This window comes from Gavia stellata, chromosome 12, assembly GCF_030936135.1.
Source record: "Gavia stellata isolate bGavSte3 chromosome 12, bGavSte3.hap2, whole genome shotgun sequence".
Taxonomy (NCBI): Eukaryota; Metazoa; Chordata; class Aves; order Gaviiformes; family Gaviidae; genus Gavia; species Gavia stellata.
In genome coordinates, this window is record NC_082605.1 from 11334013 (window position 1) to 11361585 (window position 27573).

The following is a 27573-nucleotide window of genomic DNA, read 5'->3' on the forward strand; positions in this document are numbered from 1 at the left end:
TACACTATTTTTAAAACATACATTACCTCATGGGATACCATATCAAACTGCCCAAAAAGTTGACCCATAGTGATTGATTTTGGATTCACAGTTCTAAAAATTACTTTTTCTTCTTCACCATAACCACGCTCTTTCATAAGAGACAGCGTATCTGCCAACACATGTAGAACTTTGGTCTTCCCAGAAAAAGATTCCCCTATCAGCATAAAGCTGTTAGATGGGAAAAAAAAATGCTATTAATAAATCTGTCTTGCAACTTAGACTGTTACAGACCACATGAAGGCCAACAGCATCATTCATATGCTTAAAGCCAATTTTCACCTAATTATCAAAAAGCAGAGCAAGTAAATCTGGTTTGTATATACGAAACATCATTTAGGCAAAACCAGTATTTTTGCAAATCTGATTGCACAGCCTCTGTACACAAGTTGGCCTCTAAAACATAGATTCACCACCACACGAGTTCATTTATTTGCTGAATCAAAGATGACTTTCTAGTTTCTTTTCAGTCTAGACAGAGTTTATAACAGAGTTCTGGAACAGCACAAACAGTAGGAACATGTACTCCCCCCCCCCCAAATCAAACTATCTTTGCCCACATTTCAAAATAACTTTTTTAGTCACCCAGCAGAGGGATGCGACTATAACAATGTTGCACTAAAAAGATTAATTAATGAGCTGAATATTAACAATCATATGGCTAATGACATAGTATATATATTTTCTCCACACAGTTGCTATTCAGTAATAAAAGCTAGGAATAAAATGGCAGAGATCTGATAACTAATATTTCAATTGAATGAAGGGTTAAATCACTGACAGTCACTGCCTGAGACCCTGCTGTGATACATAGAAGTTTTACTTGCTTAGTTTTAGTTATTTGCTGAGCAGAGTTGACAATAGGATGTTTCAAGACGTGTAACTCCCTTCCTGACAAGATCAAACGGGCCTTGAGGTAGCTCATTATGCCTCCTGAGTACATCATTGGTAACAGGGACTCAGGACGTTTGTGTCAAGATAAACGCCGAAGAACTAGTTCAAACTGACCTTTTTGTAACATTCCGAGGCCAAAGGATGGATGAGCCATTCCATGACCATGTATGGACAAAGGAAGCCCGAAGTTCAACTAGCGGACAGTGTGAGGAAGACTATGAATGACCACCAGAGGGTGAAAAGACCCTAACCCTAATTTTACTGCGCATGCTCGGACTATGCAAATGAATTCTGGGAACTCATTCACATAAGACCGCCCTTTTTAGAAATCTGATGAATACGTATGATTTTTCTGTATATGAACTGAGGTGCTTTGCTAACCCATTGGAGCACTCGTGGCGGACCAATCCCCAGTGCTGCCCAGCGCTGTATTAAAGAATGCCTGCTTAATAACAAACTAGTTGTTATTGAGTTATTCATCTCGGAAAACCGTCCCGATCGCAGGCTCGGTACCAACTTTTTTGTTTCAAATATAGACAAACTTTTATCACCATACTTATATCCGTACCTAAAATCATTATACAGGTGAGGCTACTTCTGATATCAAGAGTAGTACAATTCCCCATACATTCACAAGAATTTTTGAGATATAAAAGCAGTATTGGTGGTCAACTGTTCCCATACAAATAGAAACATTTTGCGACCCTTAAGATCTTTTATACTTGATATAAATAAACACTATGCTATAAGCCAAAATTACAACAAATACTGCTTGTGAAACAGTAATGAGAATCTTACCCATGTCTAACAATCATCATTTCATATGTCTGTATCATTTTCTCTAGAAAAGCTTTTACAGGTTGGACATTATGTCGAATGCAACATTCGCTGGCACATTCCAGAAAATCCTAAAATCAAAACAGATCATAATCTTATCACTGCTACAATTTAAATTACTGTCTTGGACTACATTAGAACAGTTTATGCTCATCATTAAGGGTTTCAAATTAATTAATAACTGAAATACTATTAGTCAGAACATAGCAAACATCCTTGGCGGGCGGGGGGCGGGGGGGGGGATCAACTTCCGTACTTCATGTGCTAGAACAGGAGTTAACTACAATTTTTATCTTGAGAAGGCATATCACCAATGGGAAACCAACAGTGTGCTTTGGAACAATATGGTTTTAACAAGACTCCAACTTGCTCATCTTCTTCCCAACCATCCTCCTACAAAGGAGCTATGCTTTAATTGTTGCTATAAACAAAAGAAAATACAAACACAAAGCTTAATCTCACTTAATTATGTCCAAAAATTAGGAAAGAAATCAGCAAAAGACCCTAAAATTAGGTAAATCTGCAGGTCAATTTCCGATCTGTAGGATGCCTTACACAACCCTTCCAGATGTAAGGGAACTCAGATGTGGATTATACTCAGAACAGATAGAAGAATTTTCTTTGGTACTAAGTTTCATTACAAACATTCAGCAATTTTCCTCATCTTGCAATAACTCACAAATTACTGTATTAATTACACTTGGTTAGAAACAAAACACAGCAAAGCAACCCACAATGATTGTGAGCAAGAAAAAATTACAAGTGTACTTACATTGTAGTCTGCATTGGGAAGCTTGATTCCAGGAAATAAATCACTAGTTATACCCATGAACAGAGGTATATCATGTGACAAAAATTTGGGCTCATTCACATCCTTAATTGATCTAAGAAGCTAGAGGAAACAAATATACTGTTCGTCTTAAAAACACAAAATAAACTGTTTAGCAATTAAAATTATCTAATAGGTAATTAATCTTAATTAATTAAATGGTGCCTTTGACAAGCAGTTAAGCACAACTGTGCAATCATCAGAATAGCACTGGAAAGCACAGCAAGTATTTTATTATCTTTGTTTCACAAAATAAGAAACGTAAAGCAGCAATGTGACAAAACAGTGGAACTGCCTTCAGAACTCAGAACAGCGTGCATCTGTGAAATTCCTTAAGAATTATTCCCTCAGCAACTCACCAATATATCTTCATCTTCCATAGGAAATTTCAATTTTAGATTCCCAGCAGCCACCAGCACAGCTTTAACTGCTCGCATACCATAGTCATAGTGATACTGAGAGGAAAGCTGTTCTGAACAAAGCCTGTAGGTCATTACTATCTTCACTGACAGTGACTTAGCATTCAAAAATCCGTATGAATAGAGCGAAATTTCTGCTATCAGAGTATAGTTAGGAACCATCATGGCTACTGTTCGGAAAAGAACCTGAAATACATATCCAAAGAAATATCCTTAAATAATTAAGTGACAAATGGAAAGTAATTAGGAACTTTTGCAGGTGATGGACCAGTATTCATCCCATCACAGCATTTCTAACTGAAAACAGTAACAGCATTTTAAATTAAGTACTGCTTGGTATGATTAGGTAAGCTGTCGATCATTTGGAACAGTTACACTGGCAAGCAGTGACCTGTAGAACATTTGGGAGCCAATGAAATAGAAGAATTACAAATGTTTGCAGCTTATGACTCACCGGAAAGCTACCATAAGCAAGTTGCCATCAAGATCCATCTCAATGTACAATCCAGTGCAGAAAAGATACTGTGTCTCCCAGCTCTTTTCCCTCATCACTGTCTCAGGAATGCAGTCTGCCCCTTACACTGATACATCCAACACAGCAGTAAGTGAAGCAAGGTGTTGTACATAGCAGGTGAAAGAACTCACTTACTTTAAGTAATCTGCAGTTGGTACACTCCTCATGCTGCATTAACTCTGCTTTAAGTTAGCATTCACAGTATAGTTCCCACTGAGACAACTAGGTCTGGCCCAGTAGCTCTGTGCCACGTTTAGTCTTAAGGAGCAGATGCTGTTCCAAAAGGCTCCAGATTACTTTGCTAAAGCTGAGCCTCCTCAATGAAACAGCTAATCTAGTCAAAACAATAATCTCAAAGATTTTATTTAATCAGGTAATCTAAGAAAATTCATTACATGTATTAAGTGTAGTTCGCTAACACCTCTTTTAAATAAGACTACAATAAATGCAATGTAAAAATACTTTCTTAAAGCATTTTTTCCAGCATACCCCTCCATCTTAAAAAAGTTAACATCCAGATCTTACAATCTACCCACAGCCTGACACTTGCCAGTTTACTTGCTACAGCATTACAGCCTTTGGCCTGGAAAAATAATAATGAAAAACACTAATACACACAAGAAAATTAAAAAATGTATCCAATTCCTTCAAAAAGAACAAAGTACTTAGGAAGGGGAAAAAAAAAAAAAAAGAGGCTTAGTATTTGTCATTATATAACAAGTATATGTTTATATTCCAGGTGGTACAATCTGAATTAATACCAGCAATACACATGTCCCTCAATTTTTTTTGATAAATTCATTCTTAAGCAGAAACATATATTTTATTATTTTACCTTCAGATTATCTGGAAGTTCAGAACGTCCTGCATAACCTGGATTCATAGTAATAGCTACAAAACAGTTGGGGTTAAGCTTCAGTTCAGTTCCTTCAAAAACAAATGTTTCTAGCTTTATCTGTATGGCTCTCTGGATGCAAAGGATCTGCTGTGCCACAACAGACAGTACTTCCAGTTCAATGCGATTGAATTCATCAAAACATGCCCATGCACCTGATGAAGCCAAACCCTTGAAAAACTGCAGATGAAGAAAGATAGCAATAATATCGCTAACAGAATCTTAGAAGATTCAAAAGAAACTAAGTGTTAGAAGTTGAGTTACATGAAAGATACAATTATGGTAATAATACCTAAACCTGTTTAGAGCAAAGATCAGTGATGTACTGAAGATCAGAGTCTTTTCTTGATTTTAAAGAAAGCTAAATCAGAAGATCCTGATCCTGTTAACTCTTGTTTCTTTCATGTTTTAATTAGCAACTTAACAGGACTTCGTAAAGCACAGAAAATTAAACATATGTAGAGACCAGTATATAGTGTCCAAGGGTAGCAGACCACAGGTGCCACACATTGATTTAAGTGTCTCTGCAAAGTAGGGACCCTACAATTTTAATCCTAAAAAATAGAATACAAAATAAATGTATTTTCTATTTACCTTTCCCATTGCCAGGTAATCGAGGCCATCAGAGCAGTTGAAGACAACACACTGAACAGCAAGAGCTTTAGCCAAATCTTTGGTGGTCTCTGTTTTACCTGTCCCTGCTGGACCCTCTGGGGCACCACCGAGGTTTAAATAAAAGGCTCCAATCTAAGAAACAGAAATAGTTTACAGAAATTATTAGTACTTCATTCATATGAAATTATTCTGAATGAAAATGTTAAATTAAATTGCACTAGATAGTTGCATACAGTCATTGGATCTAAGATACAATGGTTATACTAATTAAAAATAAACTGAAACTTACAGCTTGAAAATATATACAAGAGAATTTAATTTTGACCCTAACAGAGAGTTTAGTTTTATTATCATCATGACCATGATTAGGTACTCAAACTTTATTGGACCCAATCTTTCAGTTCTTGCTTAGATACATCTTTCCAATTAAATTTGATGCAATTACTTGGTTGCTATTCTCTTCTATCTCTATTTCTCCTTTAACACACTTTTTTCCTTCTTTTGTTTTACTTTCCCACACCATCGCCCTTTGTTGCATGTGTATTCCATTGACCATTGCATATTCTCTCCTATATTCCATTGAAGCTGAAGGAAAAAAATAGAGTTGCAGACTCTCAACAAAAACTCAGATGTATTTGGCTTCCAATCCACAGTTACAGGGCTACATCTACATTGACAAGTACTGGGAATACTGTATTAAGAACTTGGTGGGCAAAGGACGAGATTTCCATTTGCCAGAGTGCCAGGCTTCCAACTGCTTTGCTCCAAGATTCAAGGTCTGTTAGCTTAAAAAAGAAACAGACTACCAGCTGCATCACCTTCTCACACCAATGTACCTTCATGTTTTGACAAATAGGTACCAAGCATCAGCTACAACCATATCATAAAAATTGAAGCTACAAAGAGGGCGAAAAAATATCTTCAGATGCATCAGTCAGGTCTTTTCAGACCTTTTCTTTCTTATACCCTACGGAATTTGTGGTTAGGTCGTGTCCACAGCATGAAAATTACTGTCTTAGAACAGATAGAGGATGGGTGCCTAGTAAAACTTGAAACCATACTCCAGCCAAATAAACTGCAGTAAATGATAGTCTGAAAAGCCATATCTGAGATGATTTTGGTAACCTGCAGTTGTCAGGTTAGTTGAGGATAGACCAGTACAATAATAAACATCTCTAACAAGAGCAGGGATACTAAGAAGTTGCCAAAATGTTGTACTAGTCTTAGGAACAATACAATCACAAGAGGATCCTTCTCCACTTTATTCAGCAACCACAGAACATCAGAAAAGGATTTTGTGTTCTCGTAATCTAGACAGCAATAAAAATACTGGGCTTTTTTTTCTGTTTGTATTTTAAAAAAATACATTCACAACAGAACAATTCACTAATGTTTCAGTCACATTGGTGGGCTATCCAGATTTTTTGTTGTAAGTCAGTTTCGTGTTCAATATCCTATAGAAATTACAGTCTTTGAACACCTCATTTTAACAGAAATACCAGAGTCTGACAGCAACTGCAAGCCCTAAAAGTATGGCCATAATAAACAGTGTGAGAAATACTATACTACAGTAAATACAGTACTTAGTAGCACTGGTGGAAGATCATACCAAGGTGCGGTAACACCTGTCTGTAAGAGGAGTAATGACAAGGCGTGGTGAGTTTCCAAGGTATTCATAGGCATATTTTACATTGCAATTAATGATGCAGACACGAACATTCTCAGACTCCCAATAATATCGTAGTTGTGCAAGCCACTGAAAGTCTGTTTCACTCTGCACACCTGATAAACACAGAATTGAAAGCAATCATAAAAGACATTTTAGAGAACTGGATTTTCTATTAGGTTTAAATTTAAAACAGCTTTGAAATTATTAACATTGATGCTCACATCCAAATACTCACATACATATCTTAATACTGTTTTAGGCAGCAAAATCAGATTGGTTAACTATTTTTAATTAACTATGTATTAAGACATATGTGAAGAAAAATGTTTTAAAAGATAATTACCACTTTCAATCATTTCCATGAGGACGTCTCTAGCATGAACATCAATAGTAACCAAGGCACCCAGCGTAGTCCTTGCTTGCTTCGACAGTTTTCCTCTTACCAGCTCTACAATATTGTTAAGTTGAAGCTGAAGCGTATCATAATAATCCTTTAAACCCTAGGAGAAAAAAGGTAATTATGAAACTGATTATATGACAGTTTCAAGTGTTCCAGACTTCTTCATGTTGACCAAATACCTTAATGGAGATTGCTTATTAAACCATTCTTCTACATTGTCATGTTTTTGCACCAACTCCTCTCTCATTCACAGTTATGCATTTATGTTGCAAAGTTACATTTTAATCTATGCTTGCCCTAAACAAGAATATTCAAGTACCTGATTCAAAGGTATAAATCACTGTACATAAATTCATGTAAATTAAACTCACATGCTGATCCTTTTTCAAATTTTATTTTGATTGTAGAAAAATATTTGATTAAGTGAGATACATTAGCTGAAATGAAAAATTAATAAAGATTTTTTTAAAAGATTATGCATTACAAAGTACCTCTGGTCCACTGCAAAGAACTTCATGTACCTCACTTGTCCAGAACATTTGAGACACACACAATACCACTTGTCCAGGCCACTCCAGAACCCATCTTTTTCTCTCAGTCTCTAGATATGCCTGAAAGAGTTAAATACACTATACAAATACAGTATCAGTGCAATATATATCATAATGTAATACAGAAGCATATAATGTGATCCTATTAATGTTCTTTGCTAAAAATTTTATTTTCCTATTTTCAAAGTCCAAATAAACTTTAAATGCTCTTTTCCCCTTAGATTTGCAATTCGTTATCAAATAATCTTAAAGATTCTTGCAATTATCTTTCCATATTATGTAAATATTCACAACTTGCTAACTTCATACAAAGAAACATTTTCTGGCTAATGATCTTCTGTTAGGAGGGAGCAAACATACCACAAGTGCTGTATTTCTAACTTGCAATTAAATAAAAACACCTGAATAATTTACTTACATCGGGTGATATATCCTATAAATACAAGCTTTTAGAAGAATTTATATCCAGTGTTACAGGAAAACAACTTGATTCTTATTCAAACTAAACTCTTACTTATTTCACCAGCCTATAAATACAAGGCATGTTAACTTGGTCCTGGCCCCATAACTTCATCAACTCTTGTGTTCAGGAAGAATTTTAGGAAGGCAAGATACAGCCTTAAAATAAAGAAAAGTCTATTTGTGCCACCGTTACTAAATTATTACAAAACCCATACCATTCTCGATCTAGCAATAACATCATGTATACTCTTCAGCATAGTATCTTCTACTTGAATTAACCACTTCTCCACGGCACCTTGAGCTTCAGAAGTAGAAATGGTTGAAATCAGTTCTACACGCTCGCCTTCAGAACTATACATTGCTTTAATATCCAAACTGGGAAGGAAATGTAGCTTAGCAATGCCTTCAAAACACTTCTTCAAGTGAGGCTGAACTCTGAGAGGATCCTTAGTCTCTGACAGGATCTCCAACATTTCATCATTAGACAAGAAAAAGAAGCTAAAAAAAATTTAGAAAAAATTAATAAAGAAAAGCGCCAACTGTATTATCAAGCTACTTTAAAGGCTGACCTTATTCACAATGAAATAAACATTCAGAATATTTGTTTTTTAAAAAGCCAAAACTCATCATACCGGGGAAAAAGGAGACGTTTTTTCTCAAGATAAGCATTAAGCCCTTTCATGATTTTGTCAAGAAGCTCGTTACAGTTCTGAAGCTTCTCCAATAATCCTACCAAGGAAGTAGCAACAAGAACCTGTAACAACAAACACATGCAAACTGTAAGTTATAAATAAGATACTTCAAACAGCAGAAGTTATTCAAATAATGTACAACATGGCTTTGTTCTAGAGATAAGCTACTGGTTCGTTTTAGTACTGTATATTTTCTTTACCTTTGGGTCTTTGGCACAATGCTTCATAATATCCCTCCAGTATCTATCCACAGTCTGAAAGAGACGCCCATCTTCTGGCATCTGTTGCATAATATCCTCAGAAGAAAAAATGGGTTCCAAATAAAGCCACTGTGCTTGCACTTTCAGCCATTCATCAATGATCTCCTGAATCTGAATTAAGCGATTTTCCCACTCCTTAATAAATATTTAAAGAATGTTACCTTAATATTTACAAACAAATAATGTTAGAGCGAATAAATACAGGAAAGGTAGACACTGTGGTACTCTCTAGCTCCCAAGAAGAAAATAAAAATGTCTAGCAGTGAACAAAATAAAAGAAAAATATTTAGGAGTATTTAGGGTCTTCCATGTACACAGACGGCAGTTCTGTGATGACACAGTTCAGAAAGTTTAACTTACCTGGAAATGCAGTTATCACTTTAGTGCTATGACCTTTTAACAACTTCATGGTTAAGTAATACCCAGGAGGCTACCAGTGACAAATTCTATTTCATCTCCCCACAGCAAGGAGCTCTTGGTTTGCAGCTGAATTACAGCAGGGACACAAGAATACCAGAAAGGCCACAGGAGGGATCACAGGAGGGATCCAGCCAGCCCAGTATCCTCTCCCTAAAGTGGCAAATACTCTGGAAGAGGCTGCCTGTAAAGGGTAAATACTACCTATGTTCACTGAGCCTGCTTGAACATGAAGGTTTCCTACACAAAACAACAATGAACTAGGGATGGTAACTGCAAAGCAATTTCACCAGCTTCTCTTCTGCCAATAGTCATGGTGTTAGCACCACAGAGACTACTCTACCCTGAAAATACAGAAGCAGGTGTAAAGCGATCCCATCACTGTTTTGAGGCCTAATTAAAAAACCTCCCAGCCCTCAAGAACTTTCCTCGCCCAGACGAAAACACTATAGGTCAAAATTTGAGTCCAAAACTCAAGGATTAAATCACTAAATGGTCTTACTAACAATAATAAAAACATAATTTCCAGTTATTAAGAAGCAAGGTTAAAGACTCTAATGGAAATAGTGATTTTGCAAAATATGCAAAAAAATAATCACATTCTCTTGGTTGCACTTGAATCTGAACAGAAGAGGGAATTCGAACACAGAAATAATGTAAGTAGGACTTACACGAACTCAAAAGAATCTTGCTGAAAAAGCAATTGAAGCATTTCATTAACAAGTCAAACAATAAAGCTGTAATACAACTGGCATACTCTTGCGTTATAGTTATCCTGCAAATAAAAATGGTAAAAAAGTACTCATCGTACCCTGATTTCTTTGTCAAATGGTTTAATGAAAGTTGATCCTCTCATTGTTTGAGTTTTCATAACCTGATCATCGAGAACAGCTTGAATCTCATCCACCGCAGACAGAATATGAATACCAGTCTCACGATACACACTTGTATTGAAGGAAATTGAACCCCAGGCTTCCATCATAGCATGCATTGCTTTCTCTAACGAAAATTCCTACAGTTTAAAAAGAAAATAGTTTATTTTAGTCACTGCATTATTTTTTTCCAGCTCACTAATTCAATATACAAGCTTATCCAGCTGAAAAAGCTGTTTTGCTCTAACAGCATAAATTAACTTCTTGTTACTATTTTTCTTAGTATATAATTTTCTACTGCACAGAAAGCAGTACACTCAGGAAATACTAATGATGTAACATGAGATACAAACATTTACACACTCACTGTTATTATCTAATGGGCCGAAGTCTCACCAAATCTCTTTTGTTGCATAAGGGCAAAGACAAAAAACTCTAGTAAACCATAAAAGCCATCACCAAGAGACCTGATGCTGTATTTGTCACCATCAAATCTCTGTGCTTACCTTGCTTGCACCTACACTTAGAGCTTCAAACTCTTCCAAATAAGGGGCTAGATTCTGCTTTAAAACTTTTCTCAGGGTAGTTCCAGAGTCTGGTGTTAAATCATATCCTACTATATTTGACATCTGCTGCCAGTGACGAGTTCTCATACCAGGGTTACAAAAGATAGTCACAGTGGGAATATTCTCCTAATTGCGGAAAAACATTTATAAGGTAAAAACTGTGATGTGCATTATTTTGTAACTTTTTCATCATCTTTGATGTGCATTCAAAATTCTGCTGCAGTAGCTGGTGACATGAAAATCTTTTCTGAAAAGTGCAGATGGACCCATTCAGTTATCCATTCAATTTGTAAATAATTGTAGTAAATTAGTGAAGAAATGTAAAACTATTAAGCACAGCCTCAGCAGAAAAGGGAAAAGGAACAATTTTTCAGCTACGTTTTTAAATTGGGCTTCCATTAACATATAGTCCCATTTCAAAATTCCCAACTACATCCTTAAACATTTCTCTGCATTCAAAAATTACTCTTCTTCTGTATGTGTCCACTCTTCAACAATGCACATTCTTAAAACTACAAAGATATCAAAAATCCAATTTTATTAAAATCAATGGGACAGTACAATCTGGAAACGGTGATTCAGAGCTCGCTCGCTCGCTCTCTGTAATAATAGGAGTCTCTGACACTGCATCATCTATCTATACTGAGTGCTGAATTTAGCATTTGTCTCTCAGCATCAAATACTAATATCCCTCACCTTTTCTTACCTTAAAGTCTTTAATCTGCTCCAGAATGGAAGAACACATTCTAAGAGTTGGATTTGCCTTTGTTTCTTCTTCTGTCTTCTCTTCTACAGTTCTGCATTGTGATGTCTTTTTCCACTCCTGTTGAATTTTCTTCTGCTTTTCTTGGAACAGTCTTGATGCTTTGTGTATCTCTCTAAAAAATTCATCAACCTCAGCCTCCATGCTCTCCCCATTTAGTTCCAAAAAGGTACCATCCATCCATCTGAGAAAAACCACAAAGTGAGAAAACAGAATAACAAATAGTCCACAAATAATTAACACTTTGTTTTGCAACACGAGACATAGATTAATAGTTATTTTAATTAAATCAAAGCTCTTGTTTCCAATTATTGTCATTCTATGCAAAATTTTAATGCACAACTAAAGGTGGCTTGGTAACACTCTTCTGCGTATTTGTGTAACTCTCTTAAGTCAGTCACATACTGAAACCAAGTAACTGCATGGGTTGAGAAATATTTAAATTAAGCTCTGGATAGAGATCAACATATGACATCAAAATATGCTAGGCCTTTATACTTTCAGAAAGATCCATACTTTCTAGCCATATCACATTACAATTTCCAAAGTGTGCAGGAACTGGTAAACAATCTCACTTAATTTAGACTCAGACATACTACAGTTTTTGTGATAGGATCTAGCCACCAGATAGCAATGTAATCATTTGAGCACACCTACACGGCATTTTGGACAGCCATTAAGTTAAAAATAGTTTTCACTACATACAGATTGTGAGTTTTCTAATTGAACTTCTTCCTTTCCTGGTATACAAAATGGCTCATAACTAACCAAATTTTTTCTTCCTAATGCATTTCCTTCATAGAGTTTGTCTTATTTTAGGCTTCAGCAGCATGACCAATACAGTTAGAAACCAGTATGCGATATATTCCTTTGCATTACATAAAAAAAAACCTGACATTTTTTCTGGCTGAATTAAAAATAACAACCCTGATATGTAAGTTATATTACTATTATACTTGGATTGCTAATAACAAATAAATATTTATAAGAAAACAAAGCCATATTCTACAACTGACATGAACAAAACCAGCCTAAGTATTTTTCCGGCTCTCCCTCATTTAGCTTCAAGAGCTGAATTACCTTTTTTCTGTTCGTTGCCATTTCAGTATAAGATTAAAGAGTTTCTGATATGGTTCAATCTCAACTTTTAAATTGTTGAGGAGTGGGAAGTCACTCAGTTTCCATCTGAGCAGAGTCTCTTCTTTATTGATAAGAGCTACTGTTTCATCAGCCTCCTGTATGCGTTTCTGTAACACCCTCAGGTCAGCCACATACTGAAATCAAATAATTGTATGTCTTGAGAGATAACTAATTTATGCTCTAAACAGCTATCAGAATAAGGTATCAAAATATAATAAGCCTTTGTATTAAAATTTTAGAAAACGTGAGTTAAAAACCCGTCGTCTTATCCTTGAGTAGATAAACTGTGAAGAACCCAGATTAACTCTAAGAAAAATAAAGTTCATTTTATCATTACTGAAATTAAGAGTATAAAACCATTTTCAAAATGTTTGAGCTTTAAAATTCACTGTTCCAGGAGGCAGGCATACACGTTTTTATGTACCTGACATATCATAAGGGCAACTGGGATTTATTAGCTTAGGACTTCTGCTTTGTGCTTTGAAGTGCTTTGTTTTTAAAAAAACAAAATTACTAAGCACAATTATGGTATCCTCCAATTAGAGTGCAAGACATGCTCTGGTGATTATAAAATACTTCTATCAATATGCAAAGTTTTGGAGCCAGTGGTCTGCTCTTCATTAGCAGAAAAATGAAGTTTTGAGGTTCATGGGCAGGGGGGAGGGAAATCAAAATAGCTACCACTTTTTCTAAACTGCTATTTTTTTGTTCAGTTCCTCAATATATCAAAAACAGGGAAGGAAATTCTGATCCCACTGAAGTTATTTGCAAATAATGTCACTGGGGCCAGAATTGCATGCTCTATATAAACTAGAGTAAAAAAATAATTCACTGTAATATCTCAGTCCTTGCTGGGATTACTTATCAGCTAATTCAAGCACAACTTAATAGTAAACTTTCCTTTAAGTCAAATGTTATTGCCAATGTAATACAAAAAGGCGGCGGATGGCAGGGGTCATTTTATGAGTTTGTTCATTGTGGCAAGAGGATAATAAACGTTTTAGTTCACATTTGTCAAAATAGCTTATTACTTTTAATTCTAAGTTTCTTCCATGACCCGTGTATTAAACATACAAAACATTTCTACCCATTTTATACTAAACGTTAATCAGACCTGTTGCATGCAATCCAGTTCTGAGTATTCTTCGAACTCTGTCACAGAACGCATCAGCTTGTCTAATTCCACCATCAGTTTCTCACATTTATGTATTAGTTCTTGCTCTCCTTTACATTTATACTGTTCAATCAGCTACAAAACAATTGATTTTTTTAACAGTAAAAAAGCAACACAAAAGTGGTTTTAAGTTCTTTCAATTATTATCATATATAGTACCATCTAAATTAAACATTTAGCACAAACAGACAGAAAATAAACAAGACAGATAAGTTATTATCCTTACAATAATTGAAATTTCTTCAGGAGTTGCTTTCTCTATGTCCCATTTAAGTGTGTGCAAGCTCTATATGTTAACATGGAACCCTTATCTCAATAATCATAGCAGTTATGATAGCCTTAAAGGCCTCCTTCAGCAATCAGACAAAAGATAGGAAAGTATTACAGAAAAAAATAGAGAGATTCTCATCTTTGGGATTCAGTGTTTCATTGCCAAAAGAGGACGTCTACAGCTGTTGAAAGCCAATGCTATCCCACATGTAGCTACTGCTATAGAAGGCAGAAATTCTAGAACATAAGACTCCTCTAAAGCACAGGGTCTGCACACAGAGGGGGTTATGTCTAAGGTACCAAAGAAATCAACCAAGGCAGAGGAGATCTCCTAAGACAAGGATACCTATTGCCATGCAAAAATTGTGAAGCAGACAAACAGAACTTCTCCAAAAGAGAAACCAGGCTTTTCCTATTGCACTAGAACAAGAATGGACTCATATCTGAGAGTATAAAATGCAAACATGAAGAATCTTAAAAACTTTTGATGTAAAACTATTCTTGTCCTCAAGCTCTAGCACAATGCACGTTGCTAGACAGTCAGCTACAGAGAGGTATAGTCCTGAGGGACTCTCATTAAGTCAGACACACTCTGTACTACCATTTTCATTAAAAAGAATTTGAACAAGCATCATGGACTCTCTGTGTACAAGTAGAAAATTAATTTTACCCATTTACTTTTTGGGATTAAAAGAATGATAACATGCAAACAAAATATTTTACAGACATAGCAGTCTCCCAAGCTGGGTATGTTTTAAGTCAGAGACATATTTACTACCCTTGGACATATTCCTTCACATCTAAATAAGACAGTGAAAGAGAAATCCTCAATTGTGATATTAAAAAGATACTGGTATTTTTATTTAAAAAAAAATGTTAATTGTTAGTTCTTAAACATTTTTAGAAGAAATTTTTAAATCTACGCTAAATTACTATAGAGAGGCAAGAGAACACCAAAAGGCTTGACTTACTGTATCACAGCCAGAGAGAAAGAATGCTAGCAAGATGAATACAGACAAATGGAAGAAAAGAACGTAATCTACAGTCACACAGAGAAAATTAGATGTTGCATATTTTCTATTAATTATTGCTACCTAAAAACCACAATTCCCACTGTTCTTTTATTGGCAGAACAAAATATCCATTTAACTAAATGACTTCTTGTCCAGAGCACTAACTCTTATTAAGGGCCTGGCATTTACATTTTCAGTACTAGTCACCTGCAGTGTAGTGAATTTTCACCTTCCTATGAACTACTACAAAAAGCCCCCTTTTAATATAAAAATCTGGAAATACGTTATTATATGAGTACATGCATTTGCCTGCTGAGGAAATAAATAGCTCAAGTAAAGTGAAAAGTCTAACAAGCCAATATATACCATAAACTAAGAAAATGCTCTTACATCATCATGCCCATCAAAAATAGGGTTAATCTTCTTTGGCCATAATAGAACTGTTGCATTCAGTGCAATGTCTTCCGGAGCAAATAAAAAAACATCTAAGAAGTAATTCATTTGCCGACAGCACTCCTATATAAAAAGAGATTTCACAAAACTTTAGTTACCATAGGTCTGTTTAAAACATAGGGTAGGACAATATTATCTACAAAGATAAAATAGAAGTCTACATTTCACGTGCTTCTCAGAATTCAGAGCTACTTCAGCCAATTGAATATTAATATTCAAAATACATGTAAAAAGTTACCCAAATCCCTGCCCTGTTCGTAAGCTTATTTCTCTAAATATGACTCCTGTGGCCTGTAAATCTACATGCAAAAATCCTAATATTATTTATATTTAAAAATATAAAAAATATAAATTCTGCAGAATAAACATGTGTTATACTTACAGACCTGTTACCATAATAGAAAATCTGATACATGTCATCATAACATAGAGCAAAGAGCTTCTTATCCAGTAATGTTTTTGGCTGACTCACACCTTACACAATTTTTCAATTTTGTTCTCTGAGCACACACAAAGTACTACTGCTAATGCATCACCATCTATGTTCTGCTCACATAGTAAATTGCTTCTTGTGCGTTCAAAGTCATGACTGTCTTTACACATAAAATTCTCTTTACACTTGTATGTTACATTTTCACAAATAGCTTTTTAAGCAGCCCTGAAGTAAGTCTCTCAGTACAAACAATAAACTGAATGCCTTACAATCTGCTATGATTTATTAAAAGCTGCATTTCCTCACTGACATGCAGAACACATGGGAATGGGAAATAAGAAAGGAAGGCATATGGCAAAGCATGAGCTGGACTTCCCACTTCCTTCTGAAGTAACACTGAGGGTACAGTTTATTCATACATGCAGCATCATCAGACAAAAATCTCTGCACTCCAGAATGAATTCTGTATTTGTACAAGCCAGCATGTTTGGTAAAAGATTAAGAATTACAGGATAGTCATTTACCTTGACCCTTAACAACAGCTCCTGAATACCTTTGGTTTTGACCTTCTTTATGTAAGTTATTGTTTCCACCATTTCCTCTGTTGTCTCAGGAACTTTTAAGGCACGTTCCTTAATTGCTTCAAATTCCCTGCATAGCCTATAAATTTATTTAACATAAAATATTAAAATTTTAAGATTTTAGCTTGACTGGTTTCAAGCTCAGATTTAATGGAATTAAAAGTTCAATTACTTCTTTAACACTGCACAAACTCCATTACTTAATGAAACTAAATACAGAATATAACCAAGTCAGTCTAGAAAAATACTGTTTATTAACTTGCAATAATTGATTTGTTTGGATTTTAGGATATTCTTTTGTAATAAATGCTTCAATTACTTTTGGTAAATACATGAACTTAAGTACAGTATCATTAGCATACACACAAACACTTTCCTAGTAAATATGTTGTAATTTTGGTTATGTGGAATCACTATAAAACTTGACTATAATTGTTCATTTTAACCAAACAATTTAATATGACCTCACTCATTATTTAATCCATACCTGCAAATTAACCTTTAGAATTGATCAGTGTTATTATTTGTCATTATTTATGAAAACCTAGATGTATCTATCATGTAATAAGAGAATCTAGCTAGTCTTTCCTTTGACAGTGCAGTAGAACTGTATTTCACACTTAAAAAGCCAGAACGGTAATGAAGCCCTTTGATCTTCTAGCTCCTCCGTTATCCAAGTCTATTAGTAAGTTCCCCTACTAGTTTTTTTGAGTCTAAAGCAGAGGAAAAAATTCATCAGCTGGTGCAACTTGCATGAGACCATTAGTTAGCCAAGAGTCTTCACTGAACAGCAATATGGTATATTTGCATTTCTTCTACAGGTTTCTACTATGCATTTAACACATATAGCATTCACAAGTAGAAAATTCTACTTACTTTTCATTTTCCTCTCTGAGATTTGCAGCTATTCTGTCCATTAGCATTTTTGCAAAGGTGTTTGCATTATTAGCCAAACCTTGCTTTAAATTCTCACAATTCAAATAGATCATAGGGAAATGAGCCACCTCTGGTAAACTCAAGATTTCCTTCTTGAGGGTGAAGAATTCATCTATGAACTTGAGAAAAACATTAGATTTAACACTTCAGAGCTATTATTTAAATACTTGGCTACATGAATAAGTATTACACATTGAAGAAAATAATTTTTTGTTTTCTATTTACCACAGACTTTTAGGGAAAAAAACACTTATGTTGTAGATTTGTAGGTAGTCAACATAATTATTAGCTACAGGCTAAGCACTCATTATCCTCTGTTGCCTTTTTATTATTGCTGTATGTATAGTCAAAATTATACATAAAACGTAGAATTAAAACTTACAGCAGTATATTCATCAAAACTGTGTTCTTCTGCTTCAAATCTTTCTATCCGTGCCTGTGCAGTTCCATCTACAAGCCAACCATACCTTTCAACTACAATTCAATAATATTATATATTATTATAACTCATACACTGTACAGTAAGTTACTGATTTCAAAAAAGTAACACAGTTATTCAAACACTCTTCTATCACTCACCATAGTTTTCAAAATATTCCTTCGGACCTTCTAAGTTGTCTCTGATAGATTTTTTCAGTGTAGATGTGGCCCATAGTATGACATGGTTAGGAAGCTCAGTGTTCAGAGTTGTAGTGCCTCCCATTATCCAAGAATGTACTGTCTGGATGTTCTAATAGAAGTGCAAGTTCTAATTATTTAAATTTTAAAAAGCAATGCAGGGATACACATATTTTAAAAGTAAGCTGCAATCTGCAGAAGACGCTGTATCAGAAAAATATGAGACCCTAAACATGACCAAGGTCTGGTGCTCCACACACTCCTAGAACAACTCTTCCTGATTCAGAAAGTTTAACAGGAAACATGTAAAACAGATTAAAAATAATTATCCCATCTTACATAAAATTAAATTCTATCCTATGTGCAAACACACAAAACTATACCCAAAACACCTCTCTGGAAGTACCATCATGTATGATTAAAGGCCAATACTAAGTCCACAGGGATACATTTAAAGTCCCCAGAAAGGCTGTCTTCCCTGGAGTCACAGATTGGTTCTTAAGACATACATCTTTAGATATTGTATATATTAGTTGTTAGGGATTTGAGGCTTTTCTTTTTCTTAGAAAGAAAAGGAATATCAACTCTAATCTTCCTTGTCTTTCTCTGGGGAACTTAATTATTTACGCAAGTTTATTACAAATCATCACACATATAACTAAGATGCTAATTATATTTCTATGCAAAATGTTAGTTCACAGAAAGTATACGCTGCAAAACTACTTGATTTTCAATGTTAAAAATAAATCCATAACTAAATTAGAATAGCACTCTCAGGTTTTCTAAACATACCAAAGAAGGAAACAAAAAGGTTATCTTCTAGCTAGTTTTCTTTCCTGGGTAAGTTTTCAGTCTGACTTGTATTTAATGAACAAGCAGACAATTAATTTGTAGACATACACACAAATTTGCAGATTAAAACAGCAGATTAAAACAATCAGTAGCAGGTGTACCATTTTTTTTAATGAAAAAGAAATAAAAAAAAATGAGTTTCAGAGCCTGGAGTTCCACTGGGCATCAAGATTCATGATGTGACCTGCAGAATGTTCACGGAAGTTAAATAACTCAAGTTGCATTCTGCTTCCCATTACCATGGTAGTCAGAGTCCTAATTAAATAAAGATAAAAGCACACCTGGAGAGTCTGTCCTATACGATTTACTATAAACAGGATTGCTTCTTCTAGGTCTTGGAAGCTTGGATAAAACTCCATTTTCTTTTCATCAAGTGTCAATTCCATCTTAAATAAAGGTAGACAATTTCTGTCTTCAGGATCAAAAAGTTTCACAAAAGCTTCAACCGTTCTTCTCAATAATTCTTTCAGCTAGGTAATAACATATATCACCTATTAGTTGAAATAACAGAAAGCCCCATCCCAGTTTGCCTTCATTCAGTAAGCCAGGATTTCCATTCATTTTAGTACTTTTGGCCTGATTCATGAATAACTGCAGTAGTGTAAATTTTCCTAATGAATTCAGTGCGTATTAGTCCCAACTCTTAAAGGATGCGAACTAATGAACAAATAAACAAACATTTCCGTAAAGCCCATGCATTTATTTTTGCTACAAAAGTAAGTCTATTACTAATACATGCTTTAAGTATAAATGAAATATCTGGAATGCATTTTCCTCTGAGGTTTTTTTTTTTTCTTTCTTTAATATGACAATGGTTTGATTAGACTGCTCCATTATTTTTCTATGAAATAAATAAAGGTTTAATCCTAAAAATGACTGCCTTCTCAAACTGCTGAACATATATATTCCCACTGATTATTATATTCTTAAATAGAACTATGTGAACAACAGATGCTTTAAGTTAATTAGAAGTTAAAGAATTTTTAAATTTTCAGTAAACTAAGAACTTCAAAAAACAATTGTCTCAGTCTGAAATCAGTGATTTCATTTGAATGTTCTTATTTTATTTTTATTAGGAAATAAAACAATTGGAAATTCCTAAAACAAAAAAAAAAATTAACTAAGAAACACTTCATATAGCTTCCATCTTTATATAAATAATCAGGGAGAAAAATAATTAACTCGCAAAGCATTGTGGTATCATTTTCCACAGAAAAAAATTGTGTTTGGAAATTCTGCAGAACTATAGCCACTTGCATACATGTTGGCAGAGTTGGAATTTCCGTCTGTCTGTGTAGGTATGTTTGCTTTCAAGGGAGAGAGACCACGTTTTGTTCATTTGGCTAATATATGACATGTAATTGTAGTGCCAAGATCAGTGATAGGAAGGGTCCTGAGGACACAGAGATATTTCCTTCTTTAAGATAACTACATTCTAGTTGGGAGAACAAATAAATTTTCTGCGTCTAAAAAGCTAGAAGAAAAAGTAGACAAGACCACATACTTATTTTAAATGAGGGAAGTTAAAAATATTTAACACTTTGAATACTTTACTGGATTATATGCAACAGATGGCTAATAATGATTAATTAAACAGGCCCTATATCATGAATGTGCTGACTCATTAAAATTACCTAAATTTCACATTAAGTTTATCACAGAAAGATTTTTACCTGATTAGACATAAGCGTAGACACACAGTTGTAAAAAGAGTCAACCTGATCCAACTTCACACCATTCAATGACTCCTTCTGAGTAAAGAGACCAATAACTCTTTGATACCACGTATTCAGTATCTTTTCTTCTGCTTTAGAACAGCTTAGAAAGACATCAGTTTTTAAAGATTCACAGTCAATTGGCCCTTTCAATCTAGAAAAGAAAGTTACAGGCAACTTTATAAGAAAAGTAACAGTAATCTATACTGTATTACAAACCCATGCATTTTTAGCAGAAAAGAACAGTGGGAACGTAAGCATCACTTCTGTAGACTTAAATGTGGGAAAAAATACCCCAAACCCCAGGAAATAAAGAACAGTTTCTAGAAAAAATGAGGAAAAATATATTGAAAGTTATGAAAATTAGAAGTTCCAAGATTAAAAATAAAATTCAACTGACGAAAACCAGCAAGAAAACTGATCTTTGGGGTTAGCGTAGAATTCTCTACAGATAGCAATACTTCTAGAAATCAATTTTTCAAATGCTACTTCAACCAGACTTCTATGGGGATCACAGCATTAAGATTACATAAATAATGAGGAGACTTTTACAGAATTAAAGGCAAAACGTAAATCAAAAGGGCTGATACTACCAGCAATTTAAGCACCAATAAAATATTTATATGTAACAGAGAAAAGTTAAGTGTGTCATAACACAAAGTAACCTACTCAAAAATATTTCTTCAATGTGTCATTTAATGTTATTATATAAAAACCCCTACGATAAATAATAGAATTGTACAAACTCTTCTTTACCAGCTTCAAATACCGATACTGGTCAATAATTCACAAAAACAGACTTCACCTGAAACTTGAGAAATCCACTATACGAAAGATAGATAATGCTGCATAACCAAAATCCAGCAGAGTTTTCATTGTGGGGTGGAGAATGTGCAAGTTGGAAAGGATTTGTTTTTTTGCTTGGATAAAACTGTTATGCCATGGTCTAGAAAAATCCAGGCCTCTGGGGAAAAAAAACAAACAAACACCACAAACAAAACAAACAAACAAACAAGTGTAGCACTCAAGCAATATTTAAATAAAACATCCTTACATATAAAAAATACTATCAAAAACTTTACTTCCTGACATGAATAGTTATTTAAGTGCCATACACGTCCTCAATATGACGCAGTGGAAGCCATAAAGATGCTCTGTCTGATCAACCATGTTTTACACTCCAGAATATTTTCAGATCAGCTGCTCTTCCTAGAGCTCTTTCAATGCAAACTTCTAACTTCACCAACCACTAACAGGAAGTATTTATCATCAATATGTAGATGGCACACATTCTGATGCTTCAGCAAATTGCACATTTCAGATAATTATATTCTGTCTACCTGAATTCCTCTTCTATTTTGGCAGAGCATAATAGCCTTTCCTTCAGTCTCAAGGTTTCACCTCATAACACCTAAGTCACATGAAACCTTGGCATTAGATGCACTTTTAGCATGTTGAAGTACTGTACAATGCTGCTGTCTGCCAGTAAACTGCCCCATACACACACACTTCATTCCAGAGGTGGCTGCAATACCACTTCAGTGTCTGGGCACTCAGACAGAAGTCTCATCTGCAGTCATTAGTGCTACTCTATGTAACTGTAACAACAGTAATAAAACACTATCAGTGCTAGAACTTTGTAAAGCATTCAGATGTAAGATGTTCAAATGTAAGATCCTCTACAGACAGAAGAAAAAGTCTCATTAAGAGACTCCAGAATTAATATTGTGCCGTAACTCTGTTCATGCAGCTCAACGAGAATTTCACTCATGCAACCGTGTGTTTTGCCAGTGGGTTATTTGCTAACTTAATCCACTCACAGAGGTGATAAAGGCAAAGGTGCCTCCTCTTCATCTTCAAGTCCTTTTACGTCTGGTTTAATAAGAACATTTCGCACTAGGAAAAAAAAAAAAAAATATATATATATAAACATTAGAAGAAAATTAAGCCATATTCAATATGTACTTCCTCAGTCTTTCTCCAGGTTGAACCCAGCACATAATAGGATGGAAAGGTAACTGTACCACCCAAGTCTTCAAAACACATTCTCCTAAAGGTAACTCAAAATCACAGCTTCTGTTAAATATCTATACAGATTCAGGTGGCTTAATTCCAATTCTGTCTCCTATTCATGAAGGCTTTCAGATAGACTAGTGTTTAAATAATTAAGTACTTTCTTAAGTAATTTCTTCACTGAGAGGATGGTTGGTCATTGGAACAGGCTCCCCAGCGAAGTGGTCACGGCACCAAACCTGTCAGAGTTCAAGGAGCATCTGGACGATGCTCTTAGTCATATGGTTTAGTTTTAGGTAGTCCTGCAAGAAGCAGGGAACTGGACTCGATGATCCTTACGGGTCCCTTCCAATTTGAGATATTCTATGATTCTAAGTATTTATGGCAATTTTGTTTAATATAATTATAGTGGGATACTATAATTGTCCCACTGATGACATTACCAAGAAGTTAGTCCCATGTTAAATTGTGTATTTTTTTAATCTGCATTTTTAAAAACATCAGCCATCCACCAAAATGTTGACAAAATTCAGCTCTATTTCAGATTTCAGATACTACAAATGTAAATAAAAAAAGACATTAATACATGATTTCAAGGGAATACACTTTCAAAATTCCACTTCATGACTCTTAAAAAAGTTTAAAAATCAAAGTGAGTTGTATGAGTGATATCTGAAAACAGCTTATTATCTTTGCAGATTTTTATGGCGAGCTTCCTCATGCATAGAAAGCAGCATCAGAAAACTTATGGATGTGCTTGTGGATGAACAGCTTAAAAAAAGCTGCTGTTCCTGAAGAGGCAAAAAAAAAGAATGACTAGTACATAAAAAGTTTCTGCTTTCTTTAGTAGAAAACAGCGATACATTCTTGCATCAAATTAACTAAACAGGTTAAAGACTTAAGGAAATAAAGTCATCAGCAATCAACCTTTTTCTCACAATGTCTACAGCTGCCTTTGTCTTTGCATGAACTGTGTCTTTGGCTGGTTTTGCCTTAAACATTACGGCCAATATACATTTGATGAGGAAGAAAAAGAGAAATCAGTGGTTAATTACAAAGATCATGCCTGGCTGAAAGAACAATCTAGAAAAATTATTTTCAGTGGGAGAACATGGAACAGCTTATAATATATGCGGATATTAATATATTAACATTAGTACTGTGTAGTTACTGGTACTTACCCGTGCATCTTCTCATGGTCATTTCATAATCCCTTATTACCTCCCCTAAAAGCTTTTCAGCTAACAGCTCTCTATCTTTGCCTTCCATAAGCGACTGTGGCACCAATGTGAGCATGGACATTAGCCACTGCTGCTGAATGGGAACCACCGGATTACTTTGCACACACTTCTTCATAAAGAGATAGTTTGTCTGAAAGGACAATATTGTCAGAGGTCTAATAATTGGCTATGTCAATATATTTGCGTTAGGTTTGACAATGAAGTCTCTTTTTATTCACCATTTCTTACGCTTAAGCACAGGAGACATAATCTAATTTTTCAGCATTCACCGGCTAGTACACTAAAAGCTACGCTACGGTTGGTAAAATGGTCTCCCTGTCTCAATGCTTAAATACAAAATAATGTACTTCTTAGAATGTCATTTTCCTTGGTTCTCTGCTGAAGTTTATGACTGACAATAAACCAGTTCAAGGATCATGTTATTGTTCTTTGGACAAACATTTATCTGGCAAAAAGTATGCACAAATGGGGGGGGGTTGGGCCAAAGAAATAGGTATTTATCCTTTTGAGTGACAGGTTTGTTATAAAACGAAAAGGATCTGAATCTCTACAGTTTTCAGAATGAGTTTACCTAACATCAGCTAGGAGAAACAAATGTTCTCTTAAGCTACATAATATAAATATTTCGATGCTAATTTGAGTTTGAAGTGACTCTCAGAGATATAGCTTTTAAAGTAAGACTTTACACAAATTTCAGGATTTGTACATATTCTTCAAATCAGGTGAACAATGTCAAAGACTACTTTTTGTACAGGCTAAAGAATGATCTATGACCTCAACTGAAAAAAATCCTGAAGCCTGTTAGAATTTTTTCTAAGTAATGATCTTTAACTAAGGTTTAGATCAAAACTTAAATTACTGATGGACATAGTTTCCATAACAGAAAAATACTTTCCTTCTATTGGATCACAAGAAAAGATTCCTATTTTGCTTCCTATTCCTTTTTTCCCCAACAAAACTATTGGAAAAGCTTTTCCTGTTTAACCACCATTAATTCCACATAACATACTCAACCCCTCTGAATAGCGACCATTCACTCTCTATTCTAAAAAAGCAGAAGAAAGAATTTAACTCACTCTTCGTTGTTTTTGTTCACTGTTCATCTGTATAAAAAGGAACAGAAAATCCTAATGTATTAAAAACATATAAACAATGAAAATAAATCAGAAATACAAAATTTAACAAATATTATTCCTAAAGACTTTATTCTGTAGATATACAGGTATCAATTTCAGTGGGGCTACTTGAACATACAAACACATTTATGAATTACTAAGGAATGAGATAAGTATCTTTAAGTAAATCCTATGTAGTAAGAGGCATATATGCCCCAATTACAAGGAACAAAACAGGCAACAGTTAAAATATTAACGAAATACTTTCTCACAGTGGAAGGCAGTTCCGGGATAGGAGGTACAGGATCCCTATGATATTTTTCTTCCATGGATTTGTGATAGACTTTAAAAGCTCGGTCAATTCTAAAGTAAAACATAGAGTCAGAAGTACAGAAAAACTACAAATAATACATTAAAAATAATGCTATCATTTTAACTGATGCAACCTGTTTTTTCATGTTTACCAACTCTTTGATGACTAAAAGGCAAGGCTGCCTTTGCATACTCCATCTGCTCTTATACGAAGAGCCACATTTATCTTCACCACAATCACAATATATTCATGCCTTGATTCACCTCACCCAATTGCCCAGTGCTCCTGTTAGGATTATACCTTACTACTCCTCAACCAACTACAGCAGACCTTGTCCAACTGCATTATGAAAAAAAAAAAAAGAAAAAAAGAAAATAAAAAAGTGCAGAACAAAACTCCTAAAGCTGTTTAGTTTAAGACCAGCTCTCTTTTACTGCCTGTGGATATAAATTGCTACGTAACTATCAGAAAACTTTAAATGGTTGATGTTGGCATGTCCTGCTGACCTTACACATTAAAACATTTCAGTCCATCCTTTTGGGATATACTCTGCACATTATCTTGCAAAGAGTTATTTCAGCTTTAGCTCAATACAGCTAAAAACTCCCAAGTGGAAGTTAGACTGCCAATTTCAAGTATACACTCAAATCATTACTTCATGGGACCTTATTTAAAAGACAGTTCATTTTGTACAAAAATGTAACTGAATCAATGTTCCAGCAGAATATTCACTGTTTGTCAGATGGCTGGTCAGCAGTCATCTTACTGCACAGTAAATTATCACTACAACATAGTTGACATTTTCAGCATACTGAACACCCGCATTCTAAAAACTGAATTCTGCTACTGCAGGTATCATTGAAAGGTCAGGATTTACTTTCCAAGAGCTAAAATTAAAAGACTTCTTGTTTGTTAGATTTGTGTTATAATAGCCTTTAAACTATTAAAAGACCACTATTTAAAAAGAAAAAAAGAAAAGGAAAGTAAAAGAAAACAAAAAGGCAACCCCCCCTCATTTATCTTTGGTACAAATCAGATTCCCTTCTGTGATCAGTTCTTCTCAGACTTCGATCCTGCAACTTAGTTTAATACCACTGCCTAGCTCCAATGAAGCCAACAATTTGGGACACATACAAGTATCATTTGAGAAAAGACAACCTGCAATACTTGGCCTCTTAAAAAATTTACCCACTGAAGTGGAACAACAATTGCATAACAATTTGTAAAGTAACTGGTTACCATCACCAAACCTAGTCACAGCAAATGGAATCACTAAAAACCCACACCAACAAACATGACATTACATTTTCCTATTGTCCTTACTCCTTTGCAAATGAAAATCTTGAAAGACAATTTTATGTGAATTTACCAATCATCTTGACAGCTGTGCTCCTCTGGCAGCAACACAGATCACTAAGCTCAGCAGCAAATGCATTAAGATAGCGACAAAGAAGCCTGTTAGAAGTAGACCCACATTTGGATCATTCATACAAAAGCACACAAGTAATCCAGACTTTGATTCTCTTTGAAAAAGTTTTTCATAAAGAGAAAGGATTTTTTTCAGTCTATCATAAACAATGTTCAAAATGCGAAGGTCACTTTCTCCTCACAATTCACCCCAACTAACATACCTCAAGCAGATTTTGGGTGCTGTAAAAGAAAAAACATCAGAGATTCCATCAAATGTTCTTCTATTATTAATGATTCTAGATGGAAAGTGTTCAGCACTGCAATAGTGACATCAAAAACCTCTAAAGTTAAGAAACACCATTATTATTTCTGATATGTGAAACGTGCAATGTTTCATTCATTTGAATTTCAACATTTGTTGAATTACATGAAACTCACAGTAACTGATTAAGCATCTTTTGCTGTTCACTGCCTCTTCGGTATGTCAATAGTTTATTCTGTAATGGTGACATATCAGATGTGACTGATGAAGGTAAAACAGTGGGAAGAAACGAAGTTGTCAAAGTCTTTCTATCGGGAAGTGCTCCATCTGAGTGCGGCAT

At 34.8% G+C, this 27573-nt stretch overlaps 1 protein-coding gene across 1 annotated transcript in view; it reads right to left on the bottom strand.

The window, feature by feature from the left end:
• DNAH12 (dynein axonemal heavy chain 12) overlaps positions 1-27573 on the bottom strand; it is a 69863-nt gene extending 42290 nt beyond the window's left edge. Inside the window, exons 1-30 of the mRNA XM_059823567.1 lie at positions 27410-27573; positions 25521-25611; positions 25210-25236; positions 24074-24263; positions 22700-22775; positions 21685-21843; positions 20838-21033; positions 19446-19634; positions 18274-18424; positions 18077-18168; positions 17635-17813; positions 16702-16837; positions 15682-15807; positions 13949-14083; positions 12775-12968; positions 11638-11878; positions 10872-11057; positions 10305-10505; positions 9017-9211; positions 8757-8878; positions 8340-8622; positions 7603-7722; positions 7055-7211; positions 6652-6824; positions 5022-5174; positions 4368-4607; positions 2959-3204; positions 2543-2662; positions 1732-1841; positions 27-210 (exon numbers count right to left, since the gene is read on the bottom strand). Of these exons, the coding sequence (XP_059679550.1) occupies positions 27-210; positions 1732-1841; positions 2543-2662; positions 2959-3204; positions 4368-4607; positions 5022-5174; positions 6652-6824; positions 7055-7211; positions 7603-7722; positions 8340-8622; positions 8757-8878; positions 9017-9211; positions 10305-10505; positions 10872-11057; positions 11638-11878; positions 12775-12968; positions 13949-14083; positions 15682-15807; positions 16702-16837; positions 17635-17813; positions 18077-18168; positions 18274-18424; positions 19446-19634; positions 20838-21033; positions 21685-21843; positions 22700-22775; positions 24074-24263; positions 25210-25236; positions 25521-25611; positions 27410-27573 (4836 nt within the window). The remainder of the gene's footprint in view (positions 1-26; positions 211-1731; positions 1842-2542; positions 2663-2958; positions 3205-4367; positions 4608-5021; positions 5175-6651; positions 6825-7054; positions 7212-7602; positions 7723-8339; positions 8623-8756; positions 8879-9016; positions 9212-10304; positions 10506-10871; positions 11058-11637; positions 11879-12774; positions 12969-13948; positions 14084-15681; positions 15808-16701; positions 16838-17634; positions 17814-18076; positions 18169-18273; positions 18425-19445; positions 19635-20837; positions 21034-21684; positions 21844-22699; positions 22776-24073; positions 24264-25209; positions 25237-25520; positions 25612-27409) is intronic.